The sequence below is a fragment of the Athene noctua genome, chromosome 5 (assembly GCF_965140245.1).
Source record: "Athene noctua chromosome 5, bAthNoc1.hap1.1, whole genome shotgun sequence".
NCBI lineage: Eukaryota > Metazoa > Chordata > Aves > Strigiformes > Strigidae > Athene > Athene noctua.
In genome coordinates this window covers 2,485,093-2,511,870 of record NC_134041.1, presented here as the reverse complement: position 1 = coordinate 2,511,870, position 26,778 = coordinate 2,485,093, and the positions used below count along the sequence as shown (strand labels likewise).

Genomic DNA, 26,778 nt, shown 5'->3' with positions numbered 1-26,778 from the left:
TTTCATCTGTCTCTTGGTATCCTTCTGTTGTTTGCCGCATGCGTTTTGGGACAGGGAGCATCCTCTTGTAGTGCATTGGTGAAGTATCTCAAACATGAAGTTCCTTGGAGAAAGGGTTTAAGGTTCATTGTGTGGAGTGAGGCAGGTTTGTCATTAATATATTTAACCCCAAAGACAGAACTATTTGTCAGTAATTTCACCTGGATTTGTTTCTCACAGGAGAAGGGTCTGCTCCCTTTTAGGTGCTTGTCCAGAGCGTCAGAGACAGATGAATTTTATTCTTTTGTATATAGATACATCTGGAATCCCACTTCTCATTTCCCAGTGGGCATCTTAATAGCACGTCCCCAGGGCACTCCGTGATAAGGTTCAGCTCTTCCACGATTCACAAACTGGTCTTATCCTGCCACCATGTGAGACAAAGATACAAGTTTTACAGATCTTTTGAAAAAAAGAAGATCTCGTCATACTACACCTTGTTCAAAAGTTTCTCTTAATGCTGGCATAAATGTCTCAGAGGGGAGTCAATGTTTTAAAGTCCCTGTTTTCCTGCCAGCACCCCTGCTGTTAAGAGATGTGATTAAGAGACAGGTGAACCACTGTCAATGAGGTTTAAACAACTAAGGATGAACAACTCTGTCCTGGAAGGTAAACCTGTCCCCTCCCAGAGCTGCAAGTGTTTCTCCAGTCCAAAGCAACGCTTTAACTTTTTGTCCTATAACAAAATGAATCAACGGGGGACTTCTGAATAATAGGGAGGAATTATCCTGCTCTAAATCAGAAAGGTGTGTCTCTTGGTTTTATTAAATAAATATAGTTACACTTGCATCAATCTGGAGAAAAAATTTGAGTGTGCAGCTGTTAGGGGTTTCCAGCAAAGGGGGAACATACCTGGTTGTATTTGATAATGGTATGTCCAATAACTTTTAAAATCTATTCAATTGTTCTGCTTATAAGACAACTCCATTTTTTGATTCTGCAACCAGAAGTTTAGTTTGTTAGTGCATTTGATGCCAATTTATTCTATTAGTCAAAGTACAGGACTGTAATATGTGTACAGCTGTGGGAAACACGAATCTTTCGGGGGAAAGAACATATTTTTTTTGCACAGAACATGTTTAATCACCAACTCTGCTATTTTTAAGTTGCAGTGCGGGTTGAAGAAAACATTTCTGTAGGTGTAAAAAAAATAAAGTTTAATTTTGTTGGTGGCCTTAATATGGTAGCAAGCTTTGTGTTGGCCGATTAAGCTCGGATGCTGGTAAAGAGGTGCGGAGAGATTAAGTGCAAAACATTTTTGCAGCAGCAAAAATTAATTACTGAAAACATCCCCTTGTGGAGGCAGAGCCCATCTTTGCATTAACTTCATAATGAAAACAGACTCCTCACTTCTGGTGGTCCTTAAATGATTCAGAAAAAACTTCTGATACATACGTATATTCATGTGATTTGTTTTTATATAGAATAACAGTATTTGATTTTTCTGGAGCAATTCAGTAGTCTCTTTCACCTTTTTAAATAGAAACTGGTTAACCTGGCATGAATTAAATTGGATGCATTAGAAGGAAAAAAAACCTCAAGAAAAATGTTGAAACCTCTGCTAAAAACCCAGAGGGAGCTCAGCTGTGCTCAGGAATGTCAAATTTAACCTGGTAGAACTGAAGCGGAATTTCTAACACTTTTTCTAGCTCTTTCAGATGCATAATTGCTCAGTTTTCACCAGGGAGCTATCTGTATGTGCTTCAGATTTCTGCATCTTTATTCAGCTCTGAAAAGTACTTCTGTTTAGACTTGTTACATTCTCACTAACCTGTTGTTGTTGGGGCAGATGGCTGTCGTGTTTTTCCTCACTACAGGAGGAAAATAACTTTTTTTTTTTTTTTCCTCTTGAGCGGGAAGTTTGTAGGTCTTTCTACAAGCCTAGAAGAGACTTGCTTGCAGTGCTACCTGGCAGCAAGATTAGCGTGTCAATAGATAACTGTATGGATGTAAAGCTGGGCAGGAGATTATAGATGTTTTATTTGTAAAAAGTCAGGGTACTATCATTACCTGCCAGCACAGTGGCTATATGACTGTATCCAGCATGACTGGTGGAAGGGAAGGAATTGTTTTAATGTTGTGTTTTAAAATTAAATAAAAGGCTAAATAACATAAAGTACTTCTGTCAGTGAAACTTCATCTACATTTACATGTTTCTTGCTCGGTTGCAAAGCATGCACATAGGTCACCGAAGTCTTCTCAAGCGCTTTACAAAAACACTCAGGACTTGGTATTTTATGGTATTTTGTTGTTCTTCAATGTGTAACTCTTTGAAAGGCTTCTGGACCTTTGTTATTTTTATAATGCATCAAGGGAGAAAGTCTGAGGTGAAATGTGAACGCTGAGAGAAAATAAATTTTCCTTGTTTTTTGTATTTATAAAAAGGCAGCCTAAAAAAAAATGTTCCGTTTCCACAAAGGATGAGGCCCTGAGAAGAGGGGATGCTGTGCTGGGGCTGGAGAGCATCGTCTCTGGTCACAGGCCTGCTAAATGGGAGTGGATTCCTTTGAATTCAGACTGGCAGGGCCAGTGTTGTAGGCCCAATGGTTAACTATAAATGTTGCTAACATGGAAAAGGTGCAAAAGCTAGGGAGCTCGCTCGAGATACGGTTACAGGAGCAGAAGAGAGAAAATCATGGGTGGGTTTGCTTAACATCCTGGATGCCTGTATGCTAATGAATAAAGTATGGAGAAACTACAAATCTTTGTATTGAGTCAAAATGATAACTGCACGGGCAAAATAGAAATTTTGTGAGATAAGTCAGACGTGAAAGAAAGGACTTGTTCAGAGAGGTCTGAAGGAATGGGAGAAATGAAGTCTTTACTGTATGATTTTTGCTGAGATCCAGCTGGATAGGAGGTGACGTAACTGAGAGTCTTTAGGCAAAGACATGAAGAAGAGATCAAGGTAAGTGCTTATTGTATACTGCCAAAGAAGTCAGGTAGATGAGGACTTTTTCACCCAGAGCTGGTTAACATCCTGAGAGAAGACTCTTCTAGATTTAGGGTTGTGTTTGTTTTTTTTTTTTTCCTGGACTGAGAAAGAGGAGCCATTTGAGAAGGTGAAGATGTAAGGAAACAGCAGAACTGAGGTTAAAGTATTTGAGAAAGAAAACAATAAAAATTACAATGATTATCAAATGGAAAGTAGAGAAGAGTTCAGAAGGTTTGGCATTTTCTTGCAAAAAATGTACATGAAAGGCAGGAAAGCACCTGCTTCAGTGTGAATTACATAAATGTACTGAAGTAAAGCTAGTAAAGTTAGGGGAGGAAATAATATTTTCCTCAGTAATGTGAAATTTTAGTTGGAATTGAAAGCTAGGTTAAGTTATTGAAGAGGAGTTGTAAAAGAATGACACGAGCATGTAAGGGTAAATCCAAAAGACAGAGGACAGAAAAGGTGGAACCAAAAGGAGACCCTCGGGGTGACCAAGAAAACATTTTTGGTAGTGAGGGGAAATCCTACAGATATGGAAAACTTATAACATCATAGCATATCATCCTTAGTGATGTTTTTGATGCCATCTCATGTGATTTTCTCCTAAGCAAGGTAGGGAAGTCTAGTCTGTGTTAAACGACACTAAAATGTTCAGTTGGACGGAAAGGAACTTCCAAAAAAACCCAAAAAAGAGCATTTAACAAGTCACCGATTGGAAGACCGTATGTGGAGTGGTTGTTCAGGGGGACTCCTGAAATTTATTTGGTATTTTCAGTAAGTACCTGAATAGTTGAAGAGCACATGTTATATTAAATCTTTGGGTAACAAAATGCTAGCAACAGATGCAAACAAGATTCGAATTCAAAGTGACCTTGACAAACTGCTGAAGCGTTCTGAAATAAATAGGCTGTAATTGAATAAAGACAAGTGCAAGGCACTTAGCTAAGAAATAATCCACTGCACAAACAAAAGTTCTGCAGGAAGGATCTGAGGGTTAGGGAGACGCACAAACCAAGCCTGAGTCAACACAGGCGTGCTGTTGGGAGGGAAAAAAGCAAACATCCTTATGGGATGTGTAAACAGGGTTCTGTCATGTAAAAAGTGAGATATTTCTTCCCCCTAAATAGTACTACCAAGACCTTGGTTGGAGTACTTTGGGCATAGATCTTTAGAGAAGCGAGAGAACATCAGGGATAAATCCAAAGGAGATCGGTAAGCCTTAGCAGGTCTCCGGAAAAGATGGTCTCTACAGAAAGACTGAAGGAACTGGAGCTTGAGTTTACACAAAGGATGATCAGTATGAGACAACAACGGAATTTACATCAAGGGACTTGTGAAAGGAGGAATTACCTGTCTTCTAAGTAAGAGGGCAAAACTGCAGGAAGATGTAGTTTAGATATGAAAGCAGGAAGAAAAAACTTTAAAAATAAATAAATAAATATGCCCCAGTGTAGCTTACATAGGGGATTTTTTTTTTTTCTGGTTCACTGAACACCCGTGCTACATGAGGGAGGGAAGGAAAACTTGCTCTGTCAAATGGTTGTCTCAAGATGTTCTAAACAGAAAATTATTCTCTAGTGGATCCTCTTTGGATCTCGCCGAGCAGGGACATGGCAGCCTAGACAGCTTGTGACACCTTTTGCTTATTCTATGAAAGTCTGGAATACAAAAACTTCAGCGGCTTCCTAACCTCAGACACAAATTGTATGTAGCCAGATTTCCCAGTCTGTGATAGCAGAATACAGAAATATTTTAAAAATAGAATTTATCCATTAGAGATAGTGATTATTTTAATAAGGAGTGAATTTGGCCGATGCTACTTTGAGAAAATGGATCATGAATTATGGAAAGTCAATAACTCTTATTATACTCTTATTTAACAGATATGGTTAAAATACTGGTGCTTGGGTCTTCCAATTTCATGCGATAATTTTTCAATTTTTCATTTTTCTATTTTCCTGTATTAAACTCTTTCAGTGTTCTCCCTACTGTGGCTATAGCAATTTTAGTTTCCTTGGCCTCTTGTTATCCTCCCTGCTCCTAATACTACGGTCAACACTGTTATCTTTATGGCAAACTGAGGAGATTCTGTATCTCATTTGGGATTATAGCAAATCTGTAATCTCTGGTTTTGCTGTTTGTTTTAAGGGGGTTATCTCTAATCTGTAACTTGATCTCTACTTTTGCTGTTTGTTTTAGTATTTTTTCCAGGTCTCCTTTGGTTGGGTTTCTTGCCATATCTTTAGTGACACCTGGCATGTGCTGCTTTTAGCTGGAGTAGAGTTAATTTTCTTCATAGGAGCTACTATGGGGCTGTGTTTTGAGTTTGTGCTGGAAACAATATTGATAACTCAGGGATATTTTCATTTACCACTGAGCCCTGCTTACACAGAGCCAAGGGCTGTTCTGCTCCTCACCCCACCCCACCAGCAAGGGGGCTGGGGGGCACAGGGAGCTGGGAGGGGACACAGCCGGCACAGCCGACCCCAACGGACCCAAGGGATGTCCCAGACCATATGGCCTCGTGCTCAGCGTATAGAGCTGGGGAAGGGTTGGCGGGTGGCCGCTGCTCGGCGACTGGCATCGGTCGGGGTGTGGTGAGCAGTTGGTTTTGTTTGCATCACTTGTCTGTCTTGGGTTTTGTTTCTCTCTCTTTGTTATTTTCCTTTCCATTAAAAAGACCAGGTTGGATGGGGCTTTGAGCAACCTGGGCTGGTGGAAGGTGGCCCTGCCCGTGGCAGGGGTGTTGGGACGAGATCTTTAAGGGCCCTTCCAACCCAAACCTTTCTATGAAGATGATGATAAATTATTTCAGTTTAAACTGTTCTTATCTCAACCCACAAATTTCCTCACCTTTACCCTTCTGATTCTCTCCCCATCCCACCGGGGGTGGTGAGTGAGCAGCAGTGTTGGGGCTTAGTTGCCGGCTGGGGTTAAACCATGACAACCCCTCTTAGAGCCAAGGTGCCCTTGGTGCATATTCTACAGTGGGCCTGGTCCAAACTGGAAATTTGTGTGTGTAACTGGGCCCGTAGCTATGTGTTAGAAGAAAGAACAAACCTACCAGAAAGTGGCATTTTTTATTTTGGTAGCTGGACTTCTGACTTCCATGTGAATGTAAAGTCCAAGCTACACATAGTATGGCTTTTTGGAGAAGCACAGATTGCTGTGGTGTATTAATTGTCCATTTTACAACCATTTTTTATAGCCTGGGGATGTTCAGTTTTCCAACCCCAGACCTGGTCTCCATTAATTTAATACTTGAAAAACTAATTTTAGTGATTCAAGGTCAAGATTTAAATTTAGTTCTAGTTATTAATTTTCACTGTCAGCTTCTTTGGTGTGGCTCAGGATTTTTAAGTTAAACAAACTCTTTGTGATAACAATCTATGCAGAGCTGGTATTAAAACATCATTAACTATAGAAGAGTAGTATAGGAAAGAAGAGCTGAAAATAGTCTCTGCATCCAGGTTGTTCACAGAAATGCTTAGTTTTTAAAATAATGGGAAATAATTATCTGTGTCAACAAATGGTCAAAACTGAACTGCATAGCATTGTTTAACGTGCCATTTAAAAGAAGTGTGTCTGAATCAGATTATATTTTTGAACACTAATCTTTGTCCTTCTACTGACAAGTAGGCATGTTTGTGTTATCAATAATAATGACAACATTTATGCTTATAATTTAGTGAAAACTCAGAGATCCTTGGGACGTACGGTGAATAGGTTTAATAGTCAGAAAGCATTTCCTATGCTTCTGGTTTATGTCACCTTTTACATCAATAATTGGCTATTTTGTACAGCCTCCACTGTTAAAAACCTCTAGCCAGAATACTTGAGTTGAACGTTAATTAAATTCTTAACAAATGTTTGTGTGGATTCAGACAGCACTGATTGTTCCCTGAAGGTTCTCTAGGTAAAATAGTCCATGTGTTAAGAAAAAAAAAAAAAAAAGGAAAGAAAAAAAAGAACTGTTATTAAATTTCCTTGTCTAATAACGATAATACATTAGGCTGTCAGAAGAGGGAAAAATTGAATATTCATTCTTTCTTCTCCCTGAACTTCTCCTGGCCAAACTCCTGCAGCGCTTCCCACATGAAGCAGCTGTGTCAGGACAGCTGGGCAGGGAAGCAAGGCAAGGTTTAATGTGCAAGGATGCGTGGAAGCTTTTCTGTGAAAGCATTTTTATTTGTATGCTTTTCGGCTGAGTGATGATGCCGTGTGGCTTAACTTACTTCTCGGGGCGAAGCTCTACAGCTTAACCTGCTGGCAGCTCGTGTTGGCGGGCAGCTAGAGGTGGCTGCCAAAGGAGTAGGAGGACAAATGGTGGGGTGGCTCTGACCTGGGATTGCGCTGAAAATGTGACAATTTGCAGTGTCAGCGGCGGGTGGGTTCAGGGGGACGCACCTGCTGTGCCCCACCATGGCCCATCCACCCTGCACTGGCTTGACGCCCATCCCACCTCAGCGGCTCTGAGTGTTTTGAAGGCGTAATCATAGAATCGTAAAATGGTTTGGGTGGGAAGGGACCTCAGAGCCCACCCAGTGCCACCCCGTGCCCCGGGCAGGGCCACCTTCCACCAGCCCGGGTTGCCCAAAGCCCCGTCCAACCTGGCCTTGAACCCTGCCAGGGAGGGGGCAGCCACAGCTTCTCTGGGCAGCCTGGGCCAGGGCCTCACCCCCCTCGCAGAAAACTTTATTTAGTTTATACAGGAAACGTGCTAGTTCTGCCAAAGGGCACGCGGGGAAACGCCTCCCCATCGCTGCGCTGTGAGGAGACCCGCGCTCCGACCGGGACCCTCGCCCCGAAGCGCGCCCTCCCGCCATTTTGTGTGTGAGGAGAGGCCGGGCCCGGGCCCTGCCCCGGCCCCCCCGGGGGTTACCGGGGGGAAAACCGGCTCCTGGGCGCCGCCGGCGAGCCGTGAGGTAGGGCGGGAGCGCGGGCGGGGCGGGCCGGGCCGCCCTGGCGAGCCGGCGGGCGAGGCGGGGCCGCGGGCGGCACCGGGGCTCTGAGGGGAGCGGGCGGCGGCCGCGCCGCTGGGTGCCAGCGGGCCAGGGCGGCCGGCGGAGCGGCGAGACATGACGACCCCCGCGGCCTGACTCCGTCAACCAGGGGAGGTAGGTCGGAGAATTTACTTTTTTAATCCCGTTTCTTTAATTCCCCGCGTGACAGCCGTGAGGCTGGGCGCCCCTGCCCGCTCACCTCCTTCCCTGCCGGCTTGGCGGGACGATCCTTCCACAGCTCTCCAAAGGACCAGACAACTTTGCAGGGTGGGATGGTGTACCCCAGTTTTATTTGTATTTATTTTTTCTTGAGGCTTAGTGTCTGAAGCACAAGAAAAATAAATTCCAGGAACGTGGGTTGTGAATCACTGATGCTGCAGAAGCCATTATTGCCCGCTCTGACAGAAGAGCACTTTGCAAGTGCAGTGTTAATTATTGACACAGCATTTATAAACAGAGTTAATAACGAAAACACTGAGAGCCCCTTAACTCCCAAGTGTGGCTATAATATGAAAGAGCTTTAAGTGTCAGATAATTACAGGAGCTCTGCTTACAGCTGTATGTAAGGAAAAACAAATGTATGTTCGTCAGTGAAAAGGAGGGGGAGAGCACTTCTTAAAACCGCTTTATTGCTGACTTAAAATCAGGAATCTTTATGGAAGTTAAATGGCTTTAATCGCATGTCATGAGCGTGCAGGAACTTTAGTGCTGTGATAGTGGAGATGAAGAAATTCAGCTGCTGTGCTGCCGGGTCCCCTGCCTCCCAGCCCTGGAACCTGTCGTTATGCAGCGCGGATGTTTGTGAAGTAGAGGGATAGTTTCATTACAATCAAGAGAAATTGTACAACCTGGAGAAACGCTAAACTTTGGGATGTTCTGCTGTTGAGTTTCAGAAGAGAAGCTCCGTCAGCAGACCTGGAGCCTGGTTTGTAGCTCTGCTTTCGCCCAGCAGTCGTGGACGAGCGAGACGAGGGCAGCTCTGCTGCTGGTTCTGCTGTACTTGGTGTGTGGGGAGACACACGGCTTGGGTTGCCTTGGTTAAAACTTTTGTATTAGAAAGAAAAATTTTTCAATGCAAGTCATACTCGTTGCTACTTTGTATGTTCCATTTACTCTGAACTCTTTATTAATGTTTGCTACTACCCTAAATCACAAACGCAATGAAATTCCCTGCGCAGGAGGGCTGACTGAGAACCACTGGTCTTGCCAAATGAACAGGACTGGAAAGCCCTCGGCACCCTTAACGAGCAGGCCAAAGATGAAGTTTGTATTAAAATATTTTTATGCTTAATAGAGATCTTTTAAATATTTAAAAACAGCTGTAGTGGAGTGCCTGTAGAAGTCAGGGACAGTTTGTATACTTGCAGTATTATGTTCCTGTTTCCCATTAACTAGCAGCTGTTGTTGGTTTTTTGAGGAAGGTGGGAATAAGAAAAAGAACAAACTCCGGACCCTCAATGTGTGGCACAAATAGGAGATCCTGGCAACTGAGGTTCTATGAAGTTCTGTAGGCTTTGAACCTGTGTATTGGAAATCACTAACATGCAAAGTTCTGATCGTGCAGCATTTGCTCATCTAGTCTCTTTGTCCCTGTAAAAGTCGGTGAGAATTTTACGGTTGAGTTTAGTGGTGTCAGGGTTGTGCTACTCTACTGAGTCCAGCTCGGTTGTAGATTTTTGACACTCTGAGTCACCAGTGCCACCCTCTGTTCACTGCCGTTCCAACTCGAAAGGTAGACCTGCCTCATACCGCAGTCCTCTTTTCATATTAACCCTTTTTTTGTAGTTCAGAAAGGAGACATGCAGAAATGTAAGTTGTCAAGACAAGAAACTGGGGGGGAAGGGGGGGGAAGACAGCTTCAGCAGGAAAAGGAAAACTTTCAGCATGTTTTCTGTGCCCGGTGAGCAGGTGTCTGTGGATCGCTGGCCGTGCTTGTTTCAGGATGTGCTGAAAATGTTTCCCATGCTGATATGCCAATGGATGGAGTGACTTCTCAGCCAGCAAAGAAAAATGATCTTGCTTTCATTGTTGTCCTCCTTGCTTGCCATTGCTTTAAATTGGGTAGTTTATTACAAGAGGGACTCTCCTTACTGAAGTTTTTTTTGTAGAGTGGTTAGCATAGAGAGAAACATACTATTTAGGTCTGAAATTTGAAAGTTTCTGGTACGTAGCAGCAGCAAAGTCGGTGCTTTCGGAATGCAGTATCTTCCGATAAATGTGTTAAAATGCGCCCTGATGCCTTCCATTTGTATGGATACTTCCCCAGTCATCCGTAAAACCATTTGTGCTTGCTGTGTTAACTTATTCTCTCCGGGACAGAGCTATAGTTACAAGTTTTAGTAATTCTCCCTTATTTATCTTCCTGTTCCCTGTAACTGTTCTTGTAAAACTTGTATTCTTTCTTACAGTGAAGTTAGGACTTCTGGTAAATCCAATATTCTCACTAGAAAAGATATTGAGTAGTCCTGTCCTGTCCTGTCCAGTAGTACATTCATCTTGTTATCTGTGGGCATCTCTTTTTACCCAATTCCTGCACAAAGTTTACACAAGCAATACTGAACTTTGAACAGAAACAGAGCTAATGCTGGTGACATGTAGCTTTTTGATCATGTACAGCACTGTTTTTTGTTCATGAATGTTGTTGGAAGCAGGACTGAAAAATAACACCTTTGTAAAACTCAGCTTTCAGTGATGCAATAAAAGTAGGAAAAGAAGATGTTTCGAGCTGGTCTGAATTGTAGTTGTGCTTTTTGACCCAAATACTGTTAATTAAGGTTAAATCAGTGCTGATATCAGAATCTTTGATTGCTCTATCTGGTCATTTTTATGGCAGTGGGAAGTGAAAATGCCTGAAAATGCCTTATCTTCAGTAGACTACATAATGATAACTTCCCCTCTTTGAGGTGTACGTGGTTCTGGGGATCTGTGCTTGATTTCTTTTCAGTCTACAGTATGTGTTGGATGGGTGAAACTACCACAGCTGCTTGCTGTTACCACGTTTACCTATTTGGCTTCTTACTTCCAGGAACAAACGAGAGATGTTTCACCTTCTGCTTTGAAATAGTACAACAGAATATGTGTAGTTACCAAAATAGTGGGGTTTTTTCCTTCAAACATCTAGGAGCAGTAGGGCTGAGATATCTGGGTGACAGCTTTTGCTTCTTGCAGTGTCTATGATGGGAGAGCGAGGGTTGGACCATAATTTTATGGATTATTTAAAGCTTTTGATGGTGGAAATTTTTTACTTGTTTTGAAAGTGAGAGCTTTAAAGGATTTGTAATAACTTCGTGACATACTGATAACTGCATAAGCTTTTGAAATACATGTCTGATTTTCTTGCACAACATACAGAAGTTAATCTCTGCCATTTTCATACTGGGAGGTGGTTGGGTGATGAACAGCAGATTTTTGTTGCAGCTTTAAAAGAGGAACATGGACTGTTTTTCATTAAACCGTACGTTTAATAGTATGAATAGTGTACGCTTGTGTCAAGTAAATTATTTTAAAAGGGCATTTTCTTTCTTCAGTCAGAAACTTGGGAACTAAACAGGTAACTTTGGTCATAGGCTTTTGGAAATAATTCCAGCCTGTGTATTTTTGAAATGACAGGCTTAATAGAAGGTTGTAGCTAGATAAATCTTCTGGCCTTCATGGCTCACCTATTAGGAGGTGGACTAATGGAAGAGGTACAGGTAAGGTTGGCCTCCTAACAGCTGTGCTGAGAGGCAATTTTTCCTCTGAAGTAGGGGTTGTAAAGCACTGCCTCTGAAATTTTGAGCTTTCCTCTTTTAACTGCTCAAAATGTAGCTTAAAATATACTCATTATATCCCAGGGGAATGGGGAGAAAAGTGGATGGAACTGACTCATTTTGCAGACCAAAATGAAGATGGTCTGTGTTGAAGAAATGGCTTGTCTCCAGCTCCAGCCCCAGCTAAATTTTGCAAGGGCTTTCCTTGTGGGAGAGCTTACTAAAAAATGACTACTGAAATATTGTAACTTCACTGGTCAGTTGTCTTCTGCTTTAGGTAAACAGCAATGCCTGTTGAATCACCTCGGCCTTGCCACGGTCGGGGCTTAAAGCAGCCTCAGGGGCACGGGATGATCGTATCAAAGTCTGTGGTGAGGGCAAAAGGGAGAGGAGGGATAGCTCTGAGCAGAGGGTGGCTTTCCTTATTGTAACCAGATTCTTTGGTTTTATTAGCAGCCGCTGGTTCCTCTGTGGGACTGACCCTCTGCTCTGCAGGGGCTTGTTGAGGTGCTGCCCTGGGTGACCAACGGGGATGTACTCCTGGTTGTGCACTGATAGGAGTTGTAAGACCCAGGAAGGAGTCACCCTTTTTCTCTCCTTCTGGTCTTCTGTGCTCACATAACATTTTCCTTCTGGTACAGAGCCTGTCCCACCACAGTAGTCTGTACATCTCATATGTATAAGTAGTACAATACTGCACGCCCAGACTGAAAGGCCAGTGGATTACCTCGCGTTGGCACCAGCTCCTTTGGCAGCAGAGATGTTCTCAAGGAAATGGTTCTCAGAAATATTTAAGGAATGTGAATACTTTGGAGCGACTCCCTAAATCTTATTTCTTGCCCCAGCATTCTCTGTCTGACTTGAGCTGTGTATTTTACTAATCATTCAGATCTGAGTAAGTACAGTGGCAACCAAAGTCTGTGTGTTTTGCTCTGACATCCTCTACTGAGCTTTTTTTAAAGTATAAAAATGCTTGTATATAGATTTTAACAGAATTTATATAACTATGGGATGAAAATTAAAAAAACCCACAAAGTACCTGAAATGAAAGAGCAGTTACTGTGAAGTTTAGTGAAGTCTTTGCTGCTGAAATGGGTGCCCAAGTGCTTTTGTGTATGCTGCACTTTAAAAATTGAGTATCTTTTGGGCGTTTTGTTTGGCTTCATAGTGCCTTTCAGCCGACCAAACCCAGAAAGTGAACAATGATCAGCAAAAGCCTGAAGGAACGAGGTAATATGTAGCTCTAATGATGAAAGAAGAGCTGTATGGATATTTAATTGATATTCTAAGCAATGCTTTTTTCTCAATGATGTTCTGATTTTGTTCTTCCTTTCTGCTTACAAAGCTGTGGATATTAAATTAACTGCAGTGCACAAAAATGAAACCATAGTGATATAATAGACTGACAATTGTCAGCTCTCAGCTAATTTTCTATATGTTTTTCAGATCAGCTCTACAAAAAAAGATGTATTGGCAAATCATCCTGTCTGTGTTTATGCTCTTGGGTAAGTTACTAAAAAAAGTTGGAAATTATGTAGAATGAAGAGTAATCGCCATTTCTGTTTTACAGTGGTGTGTCAAGTCATGCTGCTGGGTTAGTATCACAACACGCATCTAGAACATACAAAGGACCTGATGTTATCGTTGTGTGGAATTGAAATGTTGACACTCTCAGGGTTGTGCCGGTGTGTCTTATCCCCAAAAGCAGTGCAGCTGGCTTTTAAGATCAGGAAACACCTGTAGAAAGTCTGTGATGAGTCAAGATTCATTCAAATAAATGCCCCAGTCAAAATTTGATAAGGTAGAAGTTCATGAGCGATTTGTTTGGTTACCCTAACAAGTCCGAAAGCAGAAGGGAAAATCCCGCTTCCATCAGAGCTTCAAAGTTTCTGTTTATTTTGGCGTAGCTAGGGTGTCATTTTGAGTTTGAGCTTTTTTAGGTAGCTGACATTCCTGCTTTCGTGTGCACAGTGCTGTTAAAGGGTGCTCAATTAACTGCAAATGTCAGATAGAATAAACTGGTTTTCTAATTGGGAAATGTCTGTAACAATGTTGGTGCATGCTGTTCAGGGACAGCTGGTATTTGCCTTTTGTTTTTTTGATTAAAATAAAAAAAATTAAAAAATACTTGAAGACTTCTGGTGATGATGCTTAGGGAGAAAGCAGATGCTGTAACCCAATGTAGTTTCAAAATTTGTGTCATCTTGTATCTTCACAAAAAATGAAAAAATCATTAGATTTCTCTATCTTTTCTATATACATATGTATACAGAAAAGATATATAAAGATGCATGTACATTTTTTAATCTTTCTTTATATGTACCTTTATCCACTCAATATCAAATAGTGCACTGTTGACATTCTTCTTTTAAATACCTTGTGTAATCTAAATATACTCTGTACCTTTTAATTAGAAAACCTGGATGCCTGAGGGAGTTTTCATTAGACTTCAGAGCAGTTTGCTGCTGTCTGATGGCCTGTAATGATTGCAGGTCACTGTTATCTATTGAGTGGCCATCTCCATCTGATTCCAAATAAGCAAATAGCTGTGGCTGGCATCTTTGTAGCCCTGTTAACCCGGACAACAAGGAATAAACTGCTCTTTGAGGGGCAGAACTCAGTGGTGGCCTGTGAGTCTGTGTCATGGACAGAACTGTTATGCTGTAGCTTATTAACGGGCAGGTAAGAGCTGTAGCAATCCTATGCTAAATGCTCTGTATTGTAGTGCCTTATAGTTCTTTTATTTTTTTTTAACACTTCTGCAGAAGTGGTAAGTAGCTGCACACATTTTGACTTTATAGGATTTAATTAATCTTCTGAGGTTGTCTGGTGTGATATGTGAGGGGGCAGTTGTGCTTTAGAAAAAGAGATGACTGGCAGGAATCTCTTCCCACCCTCCAGCTGACTCCCTGATTTGGGTAGTAGGATAGTTGTCTGTCCTGCTTCACAGGCAGTCATGTCACTTATTTGTCCTTTTTAAATCATGTGTTATGGACTAAGAGTCTGTTTGGTCAACTGAATGCTCTGCAGGCAGCCAGGAGGCCTAATGAAGCTGATATTTAGAGAGGCACAAACTCTTAAGTGAGAGAGGAGGAAAGAGCAGGACCCTTCTGTGTCAAGAGAGAATGAAACACAGTGTCTGCTTTTAAGATAGCATGCACCTACTTTTTTAAAAGCTTGCATTTTGTGTTTTTATGTTATTTAGCTTATGTTCTATTAATCAAACAGTGCTAGAGAAATTCTGGTTTTCTTCGGCTATTGCAAGGCATAGAGCATCAATTAATTTCTATCTCATGAACTGCTTAAAATATTTATGGCCTTAGTGAGCGAAAAGCTAAATGCAAAGTGCACAAATGACCCATATGCCTTTCTGTAACTAGAGCTTTAATCTTTGAAATTCGTGCGGTGTTTTACAGTAAGCTGTTTCCAAAACCGACATGCTTATCGTTCTCAAAATCATTGTTTGTGTAATTCAAGCTATGATTTACCAAGAAAATGTGGTCAGAACAATTTTGAAGAATCTAAGTCTGATGGAAAAGATTATTTTTTTTTTTTTTCCCTACATCTCATTTCCTAGATAATGCCCTGGGGTTGTGAGGTTACATCCAGTAATATATTCTTGTAATACTATTCTTTGGTATTTAACAGTTACAGCATGACTGTGTGTTATATTTACAATGGGATTATTTTTTCTACAGTAACAGAGCTGTGTTGCAAGAGCTGGATTGCAAGTGTCCCAGCACTGCAGGGGGAGATGAGACTCATCCCTCTATAGTGTTTCAATTTAGGTTTAGGATTTGCTGTATTTTGAATTAATGTAAAACAATTTACCCCAAAGAGATGCTTCTCCTACAGTCTTGGTCTTGACCAGTTTCAAGAAGCTGAGAAAACAGAAAGTGAGGTGTAGTGACTTTGGGGGAGAAGGCTGGCATCGTTAGTTGTGACGCCAGTTCAGAGGGGATGTTTTTAGTAATTTTTTTTTTGTAACTCAGAGGAGAATAGCCCCTGGAAATAGTCCAATTTTTATGTAATCGACATGTTCCTGTATAACATCAACCGCTCCCTTTTCACTGTCAAGTAATATGAACTTTTTATTTTATTTGTGATATCTTTGATATTTGCAGACTTTCTTCAAATGGCAGTTGCCTACTGTATGGTCCATCAAATTCCTCCCAGAAACTTTACGTTACCTTGTATGCTGCTGAACGAGACATCTGTGAGTCCTTTCTCCACTGGAGTTGTAGAGAGCTGGTCTGCTTTGAGGAGGGAGCATGGAGCATCTGAAACCAAGCCTCCCTCGCTAATGAATGAAGAAAGTTTTCTATGTTGCCTTTGGAGTGATAACAACATTGATTGTTCTTTGTACAGAGCAAGCATGCAAGCAAGGAAGTTTATTCCTTCAGAAATAAGTATCTCTGCTTCTCAGGAAATAGGTAGGTTTTCCATTTAAGGGCATAAGAAGTTACTACTTCTTCAAGAAATGGTTGGGGTTTTTTGTTGTTTGGGAGGCAGGGGTGTGGGTTGTATTAATGGGTATTCATTTTTATCCAGAGCAGACAACACAGTATGGTAAAATCCTTCCTCACAGAAGTCTGTAGTGGAAGATGAAAGAATTTATATAACACAGTTTCAAAAGGGGAAAAAAAAAAAAAAAGTTGGCTGTCTTTCTAAGGGAATTCTGAATAAAATATGTAGCGCTGCATATGAGGATGCAAGCCCAGATCTTCAAAGGTGCTTAGACACCATGAGAAATATTTTAAATACTTTTGTGGATATGGGCTCTAAACTCCTTCAGGAGGCGGGGGAGATGGAGAGCAAGTGCCATCTTGTCTGCCTGAATTGTGATGTCTTAGTAAATATCTGTACATGGATTAGGTGGAATTATTCTTTTCTGAGGCTGTTGTTCTCCCCCTGTAAACCACAGTCTCCGAGCAGTGGAGTGTTTAAGGGCATATACTGCTGCCCAGTTAGCAAGGCTTAGTCGTAAATATTTGCACACTTGTGGTCCAGCCTCACCTTCAGGAATATGTTACTTGTCCTCTCTTTGTGAGTGAATTTTATCCTGGCTCTTCAGTTGGTTTTTTTTGTTTTAATGTAGTTCACAAATGTTTAATCCCTTTCTTTTGTTCAGATTCAAATTGGAACATTGAATGTTGGATTAAAGGCAAGCTGGACCTGTTAGTTTGTAGCCTGCGGTTTTTGAAGTTGTACTTGAGAGCCAGCTTGAAGGTTAATCTTTTATATGCTGTGTAAGTACAGACTCTGTTAAATTTGTCACTATTAGCATGAGCAATCTGAAAGCATTTTCTAAAACATCACCGTTGGCCTCTCAAGCTTGCAGCACAGTTGGTAGCGTTAGCTTTACGAGCAGGTGGTATGTTACGTACCTTTGTCTTACCTAAAAATGATCTTGGACAGTATGGAAAGTTTATGTTTCTGTCCTTGGACGAGAAATGGTTGAAGTGGAGAGTCCCCTCCTCTGTCCTTCCCATGTTTCTTAAAATGCTTTAATGAAATCAGTGTTGACCTGCTAAAATATCTTTGCTGTTTGTTGTGGTTTAACCCCAGCTGGCAACTAGGCCCCACAGAGCCACTTGCTCACTCCCCCCAGCAGGGTGAGGGAGAGAATTGAAGGAGTAAAAGTGAGAACTCGTGGGTTGAAATAAAGACAATTGAATAGGGACAGCAAAAGCCATGCACACAAGCAAAGTGAAACAAGGAATTCATTCCCCACTTCCCATGGCAGATGGGTGCTCGGCCATCCCCAGGACAGCCGGGCTCTGTCACACGGAACAGTGACTTGGGAAGACAAAGACCTTCACTCTGAACATCCCCCCCTTCTCCTTCTTCCCCAGCTCTATACGCTGAGCACGAGGCCATATGGTCTGGGACATCCCTTGGGTCCGTTGGGGTCGGCGGTCCCGGCCGTGTCCCCTCCCAGCTCCCTGTGCCCCCCAGCCCCCTTGCTGGTGGGGTGGAGTGAGGAGCAGAACAGCCCTTGGCTCTGTGTAAGCAGGGCTCAGTGGTAAAGAAACAGCCCTGACTTATCAACGTTGTTTCCAGCACAAACCCAAACCACAGCCCCATAGTAGCTCCTATGAAGAAAATTAACTCTACTCCAGCTAAAAGCAGCAGACCGTTAGAATTTCTTAATTTGAAAGCTGCGATCTTGGTTCTGCCTTTTTTATGCTTTTGACCGTAATGTTCTCTCTCTAGAAGTAATTATGTTACTTAGCATTTAATACAATGCCAAGTGCTGCTTGAATCACATCGATGCCTTTGAGAGACACCCGCCCAGACAGTTGTCAGCGTGGTGAATATTCTCTGCAATGGTGATCAGTGGCAATTGTCCTGACTGGGGGGTGGGCAGAGCTTCTCGGCATGACCTGCCTGATTGGATCATAAAAAGATCTGTTTGAGTCCACTGACAAAACCACATTGTTTCTTCTGAATTGCTGATAGATTGGGAGGGATGGTGTGAATGCACAGACCATTTCCTTAGGAAATAGGCTAAACATAAATAGTTGAATTAGCTGAATTTACAGGTGATGACTTCTGCTTAAAAAGCCAGGTATCACCTGCCACAAATTATCCCTGCATTCAGGGTAGAAAGCAAGTATATTAACTAGTAATAAATATGGTTGTGTAGTTGACGTAATACTTAAAAGCTGAAATCAGGTTTTGAGTGGGTTCCCATTTCCAGCGTTCCTCATTAGTTTGATTTCTGAAGTGCCATTACACGTGTGTTTGTGGGAGAAGTAGATCTGACTTTGCCTCTTGTTCCATCCAGTCTCAACTGCAATAGAAAAATCTTTGCCAGCAATCCTAGGCCAGTAATCTCTATATTGCATTTTTTTGGTATGCCTAATATCCATGGAACAACAGATTGGAGTCCCAGCTGGGATGAAGAGGTTCTTTGTATTACGAAGGGAATTCAGTAAGTGTCGTGCAATTTATGAGAGCAGGCCCTATAGACTCACTAGAGTCCTTGTGGCATTTCTGTATTTGATTACTTTTTGCTGTAAAGGTGAGATGCAGTGCAGTCCCTGACATTGGAGAACTTGTTTCACTCCCCGGGTTTCATACTAATATTTTTCTTTTAGGGTCCCTATGTTTTGGGGGAACAGCTAGCAAAGCATTTCAGATTTTGGTAAGGTGACAGCTTTCCCTCTTGGCTTGCTGGTACCTTAACATTTTATTCACATGAGCCAAAATACCTTGAAAACATTCCCAGTTTTAAAAATATGCATTCCTGGCATGTGTTACTCCCTGGGAGTCTGGAGATCGAGCCAGAATTCTCACATATAGGACAGGCAATGTACAAAAATAATGACCTAGAAGAATCTACAACAAAAAAGCTTGTATCCTCCACAGCTTTTAATTTTTTCAGCATTAAAGAAGTAGCCTCTTATTTGACACATCCAGTTTGCCTGCTTGTAACTGATACCAAGTTCCTTTGAAAAGAAAATGTTTTGTTCTATCCCAAAGAGAGCTATGACAGTATTCTGTAAGAGCCTCAAGCCAGGGTAGTGATGGGGTTTTTACCTTCTCTAGCAGCATGACTTTGGGAGGAGAAAGATTATTCTGAAATTTAATTAGACAAATTAGGTTAATTGCTTACCAAAACTCAGTGATCTCTCCAGTTTCATGTATTCTAGGGATGCTGTAAACCCTGATGGTTAATTACATTAACTAAAATCACTTAGCCTTAGGGATCCTTCCGTAGTGACGCAGATGAATGCTCCCAGTTTAATTTTGAGCAGTGACACGATCTCTCCTTTCAGCAGGTAGTGATGTATAGGGTCTACTCATATTTCTGACCTCTTTGAAGTCCCTGGGAGGCTCTCCTTTAGTTCTGGGTCTAGGCTCCCATGTTTTTAAGGATAAATCATGCAGAATGCCTCAAGACTGGTGGCTTGGCTGAGTGCATCAGTTATACAGTGAGCTGTCCTAGAGCTACTGCTACACTGAGATATAATTATTGAAAATCCTTGGAACCCCAGACAGCTTTGCTCTGTCAATTCCTGATAAAGGGAGCACATGCACAAACACAGGATATAGGAATATTGAAAGCAGAGTTACAGTGGTGCCCATCTTCTGATACGCCTCAACATAGCTACTAAATATGGTGTGCTACTTCTGAAATTAGAGGAATTGTAGAAGATCATGTATTTCTTCCTAAACCAAATTTGACTGTTTGGTTAGGTGTTTCAATTGCCAGAAATTGAAATTCAGTAAAGACATTCTGCAGAGTCTGATTGAAAAACTAAAAGTTCACCACAGGGCCACAGATTAATTTAGCATAAGTAACAACACCTGAAGTATAGTTGAATTATGCACCAAAATACAAAACATTTAGGAAGTGTTAAGGTCTAAAAGGACTATCTGTGCACAACTGAAAAGTGTGGTGTTTGGGATGGAAAAGAAAATCCAGCCTTGGGCACATGCCCTTGTTGCTGTGTCAGTTACTTCTGTGGTTCAGGGTAGGCAGTATTTTTTTTTTTTTTTCCTCTTCTGCAGTGTCTCATGCTTTAATCCCATTTTTCCAGCCTCAAGTCACATTGTCTTTGCACATTGTCCCTCCCTTCCCTACCAGCCATTAAAACTTGAAGTCCAGTTCACTAGTTTTCTGCTGAATCTCTGAGTTGGGCTCCAGTAATCCGTTCACACATGTTCATATGCTTCGTACCTATCTGGGGTTTGCTTACCTCTCTGTGCCAAGACAAATCTCTCCAATTCCAGCAGCCAGCACTATAAAATGGAATGGGGACAGAGTGTATAGTCACATATTTTATAAGCCCTCCATCTTTCCCTCCCCTCACCATAACTTGGATCTGGCTTTAGATCTGATCACTGTTGTGTGATGTAAAGTGCTGGCTGAACCAGGATTTATAGCTTCTCTCTGTGTGCTGCAAGTGTGATGAAAAACTCCAGTTTTTAATAGCCTGTTGCTTTAAGTTTACCCAAAATTTCTCTTCTCATTCCACTGAATGAAGGCACCAACCACTCCTGAACTTGTGAGGGCTTTGTAAGCATAAGATGCTCTAAAGTCAGTATCTACAGTTTAAGAACAATGGTTATTCTGTGACTGGATCATCTGCAGCCAAACTGAAGATGACCGGTTGCTTGTGCAATCCCAGGCTGCCGCAGTTCCCCAGAACACTTTGTCTTTCTGTTGTTTTACTTGTAGTTAGCTCTCATACATTTAGCCCAGACTTGACAATTGGGAATAAGTTGACGTGGAGGCCCCTCTTGATCGTGTCCTCTGTCGATGCGTTCTCTTCCCCCAGTCCCTGTGAAATGCAGAGCTCATCACCCTGTTTCCTAGTCCCTGGATATCCTCCTCTGAGAGTGGACCTGGCATCTGATCATGTAGCTTGGTCTCTCCCCTTGCTCTCTGCCCTGGTTGCCTGCAGAGGCAGGGAGCTGTAAGAGATGTCTGCGGCATAGACGTGAGATACTGGTAATTCTCTGTCACAGGGGGTGGAAGACCTGCCTGGCATGGAGCCGCAGGGTTTCCTCCAGTTACACTTGCAGTCCTACACGCAGCATTTTATACAGGAAATAAATGGAAAGGCTTGTGCCGTGGGAGCAGGGAGAAACAACGACCTGTGTCTGTTTACTCCCAAATAAATGGCCTCTGAAACACAGTACTGGCACAACACAACATGGGCAGGAGCTCTCTAGCATTTTCTTTTCCCTGTACACAAGTGGTCTTCTGGGTGCAGTTGAAAATTAGAAATTTTGTCAAAATTCTTGACAGTTAAAAAATGAAATAATTATTAGGAGAAACTGAAATAATGATTAGGAGAAAGGTGGGGAGGGTGGTGTAGTAGTAACTGCTTTCCAGATAGATCAAATTAAAGACACGGTTTGATGAGACGACTACATTCTTATGGATCGATTGTGGGGTTTTTGAGACTAATAAAGTCTGTGAGCAACAATAGAAGGCAGGGAAACTTAAAAGAAAATTCTGCAAAGACTTTGAAAGGAAATTCAGGAGAAGGAAGTGGAGCCACAACTGTAAAAACAAAAATAGTCCAAGTGATTTAAAAGCTGTATGGCTGCCAGATATCATCAGCATAAGGTTCTATAATTCCCGTGTCTGTGAGTCCTGGTAAAAATTGTTTTAGGAATGTCAGTACTGACTGACTGTAAAATAAGTTTAAACTGCATATTCATATGTCTATATTCATATAGAACCTGCGTAGGTTATGGGCTCATTACTGCAGAGTACAGGTGCTACGAGGGAATAGCATTATTGAAAATCCTTTTGTTACCAGCTTCAAAGAGTGTCCTAAAGACCAGGTGGATGTATAACGTGGGTGTGTTGATCCATGAACGACGAGGGGAGTGGGGCCCCGATCCAGGGAGATCCCCATGGGTACGCTGCGGGGTCCCTTGCGGCCCCAGTCAGCACAATTTGCACGTGTTCTTCCCCATAACTCATCAGCCCTTTGTTTGCTTCCACCCTCTCCTCAGTTTTTGACCTTTTCTAAGTAGGTATGGTAACCAGATCAGCGAGTCACACCCATTTCTCCCATGCTCTACAGTCCATTAAATGTACTGGATACCAAGTTGGCTAAAACCAAAAAAAGCAGAAGATTTTGTCCTTTCTTCTCCTCCGATGTAGAGTTCTCTGCCCTCCCTGAATTAGTGTTACAGTGGGTCATACCAACTGTAAAACTATTTAACACCTTTACAGAAAAGTTCTTAATCTATTAACTTCAATTTATTTCTCTGAATTAATAAAACCCTTGCTATACAGAAATAATTCCAAAATTACTTACAGAACAATCCAAAATGTCAGCTTTTTTTTTTTTTTTTTTTTTTTTTTTGGTAAGGATGAAATGTCAAAAGCAGGAAAGAATCTGGGATGGTTTAACTGTCAGGATTTGTCTTGGCTTTGGTTCTGTGAGAAGTTTGGCCACAAAGTATTCACACTCTTAAATTCACTACCTTAAGGAGACCTGTGTCACTGAATACCTGCAGCACACCATTATGTGTGGCTGTGTTTGAAAGAGCCCAGAGAATATCTGTGAACTAGAGATGGGGATGAAGAACACTTGGGGAACTGCTGATTGCTCTCAGTAGAGAAGCAGCTTTGTGCCCACTGTGTTATGTGTTTCATAAATCAAGAACAGTTTGTCTAAAGTCACTGGAGATTAAAAACATGTATAAAAGAGTAATTGTACACACGAGGCTTGCTCTAAAAATGCCAGTAAAACATACCTGAAAAGCATCTTTGTACTGATGTGTCCATGGGCAGTAGTATGGGTGGTCTTCACGCTGCTTCTTCAAGTTGACTCAAGGAAAATTGTGTGTGTTCTAGACACACAAACTAAATGTCATGGCCTGTATTTCAACATGAATGCATATGTTCTTTTTGTATCCTACAAAACATTTACTAACATCAGGTGACATAATGCATGACTGCTTGTATCGGTATATGCTGCTTTGTCATTTATTTCATTTAAAACGTGTTGAAATCATATTAGAAAACCTGATTAAACTGTTTATACAACATATATTATGCTCATGCAGCTATTAGTTGTTTAAACCTTCAAAAGTTTATCTTAGACCGTACAATTTTTGCAGTGGATTATGTAATCCAAAACTGTTTATGTTAAACTCTCAAGGAAGGAGTGTTAAAAGAAATTAAAAAAAAAAAAGGGCAAAAAAATCCCCTTGAAACTACATCTGAACATTCAGTCAAAAATAGTCCCATGAGCTTTACTCTGAGAGGCAATAAAAGCAGAATCAGTGAGTTACTAAATACTTTCCATGATCCTGTCCAAGACAACAGTAGTAATGTGTGTGAGTAAATAATTCGCTTTCCTAGAAAACATCAGACTATCTAACAGACAAACATGCTGTACATAAAAATAATTAAAGCCTTATCTTGGAATTAACTACACAGTGTTAAGACTTTTGGAGAATACAGGTGTCTTTTTTTTTTTTTTTTTCCCCAGATACCATAAATTGTTGAAAATGCATATTAAAATGTGTTCTGGATGGTAGAGTTCTTTAGCTTTTTGTTATTCCAAAACTTGTTTTTCACTTGAGTGATTGTCTTTGATTAATATATTACTTGTAATGCTTAATTGTAGCAGAAGCTGGAAGGAATGTTAAATTGTTCAGATTTTATTTCAGTGCCTCATGAATAGGAATTAGAACATAATCTCTATGGGGGTGGCAGAGCTGCCAGTTAATCCACTGTAAGGTAAACTAACTTCATGTGCCTAAGAAGTATCTAGTAATAGTTATCCTCAGGAATCAGAAACTACTCTGACTAATATCATCTAGTATTGTAACACATTTGTTTTAAAGTCAAACCTTAGGAATACTTGCAGTGAAATCATCTTAACTACTTTACTTGAAAACCAATTAAAAAGGGGAAGCAGCAAAGTAAAAGCAATTGATTGCAATCACTGCCTTTTGTACTGTTTTCTTTTTTTTTTTTCTCTTTGTAAATAAACCTTATCCAGATGGACAAACCCTCCTCTATTGCGATATAGAAAGAAATACCGTCTCGTTTGGTTCTGTGGTGTGTTTTTTCCCTTGCAGATCAGAGCTGTCAGTGGGAGATGGATCCACGAGCTCTCTGAGGGGGCCTGTCACGGTTGCCGAGTGCGACTGTAGGGCGTATGACGGGTGTGAGTGCTGCGTGCCTTCCCTGGGACTCAACTACACCTACATCCTGTGGCTGAAGGTGATGGTTGATGTGACACCTCTGTGGTCACCTTTGATGTCAGTCAGGCCCATAGACATAGGTAAGTATGACCTATATTTTAAACCTTTTTTCCCGGAGGACCGCATCAGGATGTCTCCTCTGGAGCAGGAGGGCACAGACAGAACAGGAAGAGGCTCGCCGGTGCTGTCGCGCTTGCTCAGGGTGGTGCTGTACACATTTCTTAGCTGCCTAATGCCTGTCTGGGCTCTAGCACAAAACCATACTGAGCAGAGCCCAGGCTGTCGACATACCCGAGCTTCTGTTTCTCATCAGCACCACTCTGTGCCTGAGGCTGGGGCAGTGGTGGAGTTTATCTGGCTGTGTTGCTGAGGACTTAAAAAGTGAGGGGAAAAAAAGCTGTTCCTGAAGTGACTTAGCAAATAAACCCACCTCTTTTCTCAAGCAGCTCTGTCATCCTGATGCTTTCTTCCTTAGACATACACTACCAGCGTTTTCCAAGTTGGAAAACATTCCTCTATATTTAATCAAGTTCAAACTATACTGACATTATGAATTTGAGACGTTTTGCTATTCAGTATGCACAGTTACTGCAGAGCTTGGCAAATTTCTAAAAGGCAGGAATTCTGTCAACTGCGGGGAAAAAAATAGAAGTTTTATAAACTTCTTCCAAACTGCTGGGCTTTGCGGACAGAATAAGTTAAAAGTCTCCATGTGGACTAGTTTTGAAGATGAGAGGTTGCATTTTTCATCATGCTGCTTTTAAATTCTGCTATAGGCAAAAATTAAAAATTCAGAGTGGTGTCTGCCAGTATTTAAAATGACATAATTAGTTTGTTCTGCTTAGTGAAGTATGTTTTAAAAATGCATAATATTAGTATATGTTCTGCCAGGATTTAGCTCAATTAAAAATCACTTTGAAAGTAAAATGATGAATGCTTGTGTAATGTAGAGTTGCACTTGCTTATAGACGATCTTAGTAGAACAGCTGGCATCAGTAGAACAGACATCATTATCTGTATTGTAAGATTTATGGAAGTGTGATGTAAAAGTTCCTGACTTTTGTTATAAAAGCTATGCCTCCTCCCAAAACACTTCCTGCTGGTCTTCATTAAGTTAATTGCTTTGAGATGGTATGTAAGTAATACTGAAATAGGATCGGACTTAGCATAGTGAATTTGTATGGAAAATAGTAGCAGGTTTTTGGTAAACTGAGTGAGATTCCAGACAAACTCAGAGCTGTGAATGAGGACAAGGTCAACCAACAGACACTCTGCTTACACAGTGATTTGAAAAGGTCTCAGGAACGGGTCAAAGTCGGATCTAGGTTCCTTGCCTTTGTCCGAGGGAACAGTGAATGTAACCCTGATCATCACTCTGTTGCCCATCGTTTCCCTCTCCAGAGACTTCTCTTCACCCTTGTGGGAAATTTCTGAAACCCACCATTTTTACTTTGCCCTAGTGTAGCTCTCCTTGGAGACCTTCTTTCATAACCATAATAACCATGGAGGGTATGGGAGCATTTAGAAATTCTTTGTGTACAATATGAGGACATTTTCTTGTCTCCTAAGGAGACATTAAATTGCTTTGCTCAGCATTTCCATCCCTCTCACTCCTCTTTTCAGCAAAACAAATAAGTTAGTGCTTGGTTGCTGGGAAGAATCATGGCCCAAGGCAAGAAATTAATGTCGTTTTAAAGCAAACATTAGGTCAAACAGCATGTTCTGATAACTCACTAACAGTGCCAGGGTACACTTCTCTAGCGATATTACACAGCATTACTCTGTCATACACTAACTGTAGAGCAGCTCTTGAAAACCGAGTGTAAAGAAAAGGTGTGAAAGAGACTTTTGAATCAGTAAAGATCCATTACCACCAGTAGTCATGGGCAATAAATTAGTGGTAAACTTGTCAATTCATTTGTCTGCAGTAAAGCCTGAACCTCCTGTGAACCTGCATCTAGAAATGACAGAGAAAGGTCAAGTGAAGATCGGCTGGTCTGACCCTGTGCTGATGCCATACCCGCTTCGGTATGAAGTGAAGATCTCTGCAAATTCAGGTCAAAATGCTTGGCAGGTGAGTCAGCTCTGTTTTATGACTGAGCAGTGGAGGTCGGTGGGTCTCTTCCAGAGCCCAGGATTTCTTACCCCCTCCTTGTCCTTGGGCAGTGGCTCTGGTGGCTGGTGTGGGGAGCTGGGCCTGGCACACTGGTTTCTCCAGAGCTGGTGTGTCCAGCAGAGCCTGGCAAGTGCCAGTGGAGCTGGCATGCTGGGCTGTGCCCCTGTTACTCCAGGAGAGCCACTGCCTGCTGGTGGATGACCTGTCTTTTGTTGGGCCATACAAACAAACCCCATCTTT

At 41.6% G+C, this 26,778-nt stretch overlaps 1 protein-coding gene across 1 annotated transcript in view; it reads left to right on the top strand.

Annotated features, from left to right (window-relative positions):
* The first annotated feature begins 13,194 nt into the window (after window positions 1-13,194).
* Window positions 13,195-26,778, top strand: part of LEPR (leptin receptor) — a 32,351-nt gene continuing 18,767 nt past the window's right edge. The window contains exons 1-5 of the mRNA XM_074908059.1: window positions 13,195-13,234; window positions 15,854-16,162; window positions 16,861-16,978; window positions 24,297-24,502; window positions 26,351-26,496. Of these exons, the coding sequence (XP_074764160.1) occupies window positions 13,195-13,234; window positions 15,854-16,162; window positions 16,861-16,978; window positions 24,297-24,502; window positions 26,351-26,496 (819 nt within the window). The remainder of the gene's footprint in view (window positions 13,235-15,853; window positions 16,163-16,860; window positions 16,979-24,296; window positions 24,503-26,350; window positions 26,497-26,778) is intronic.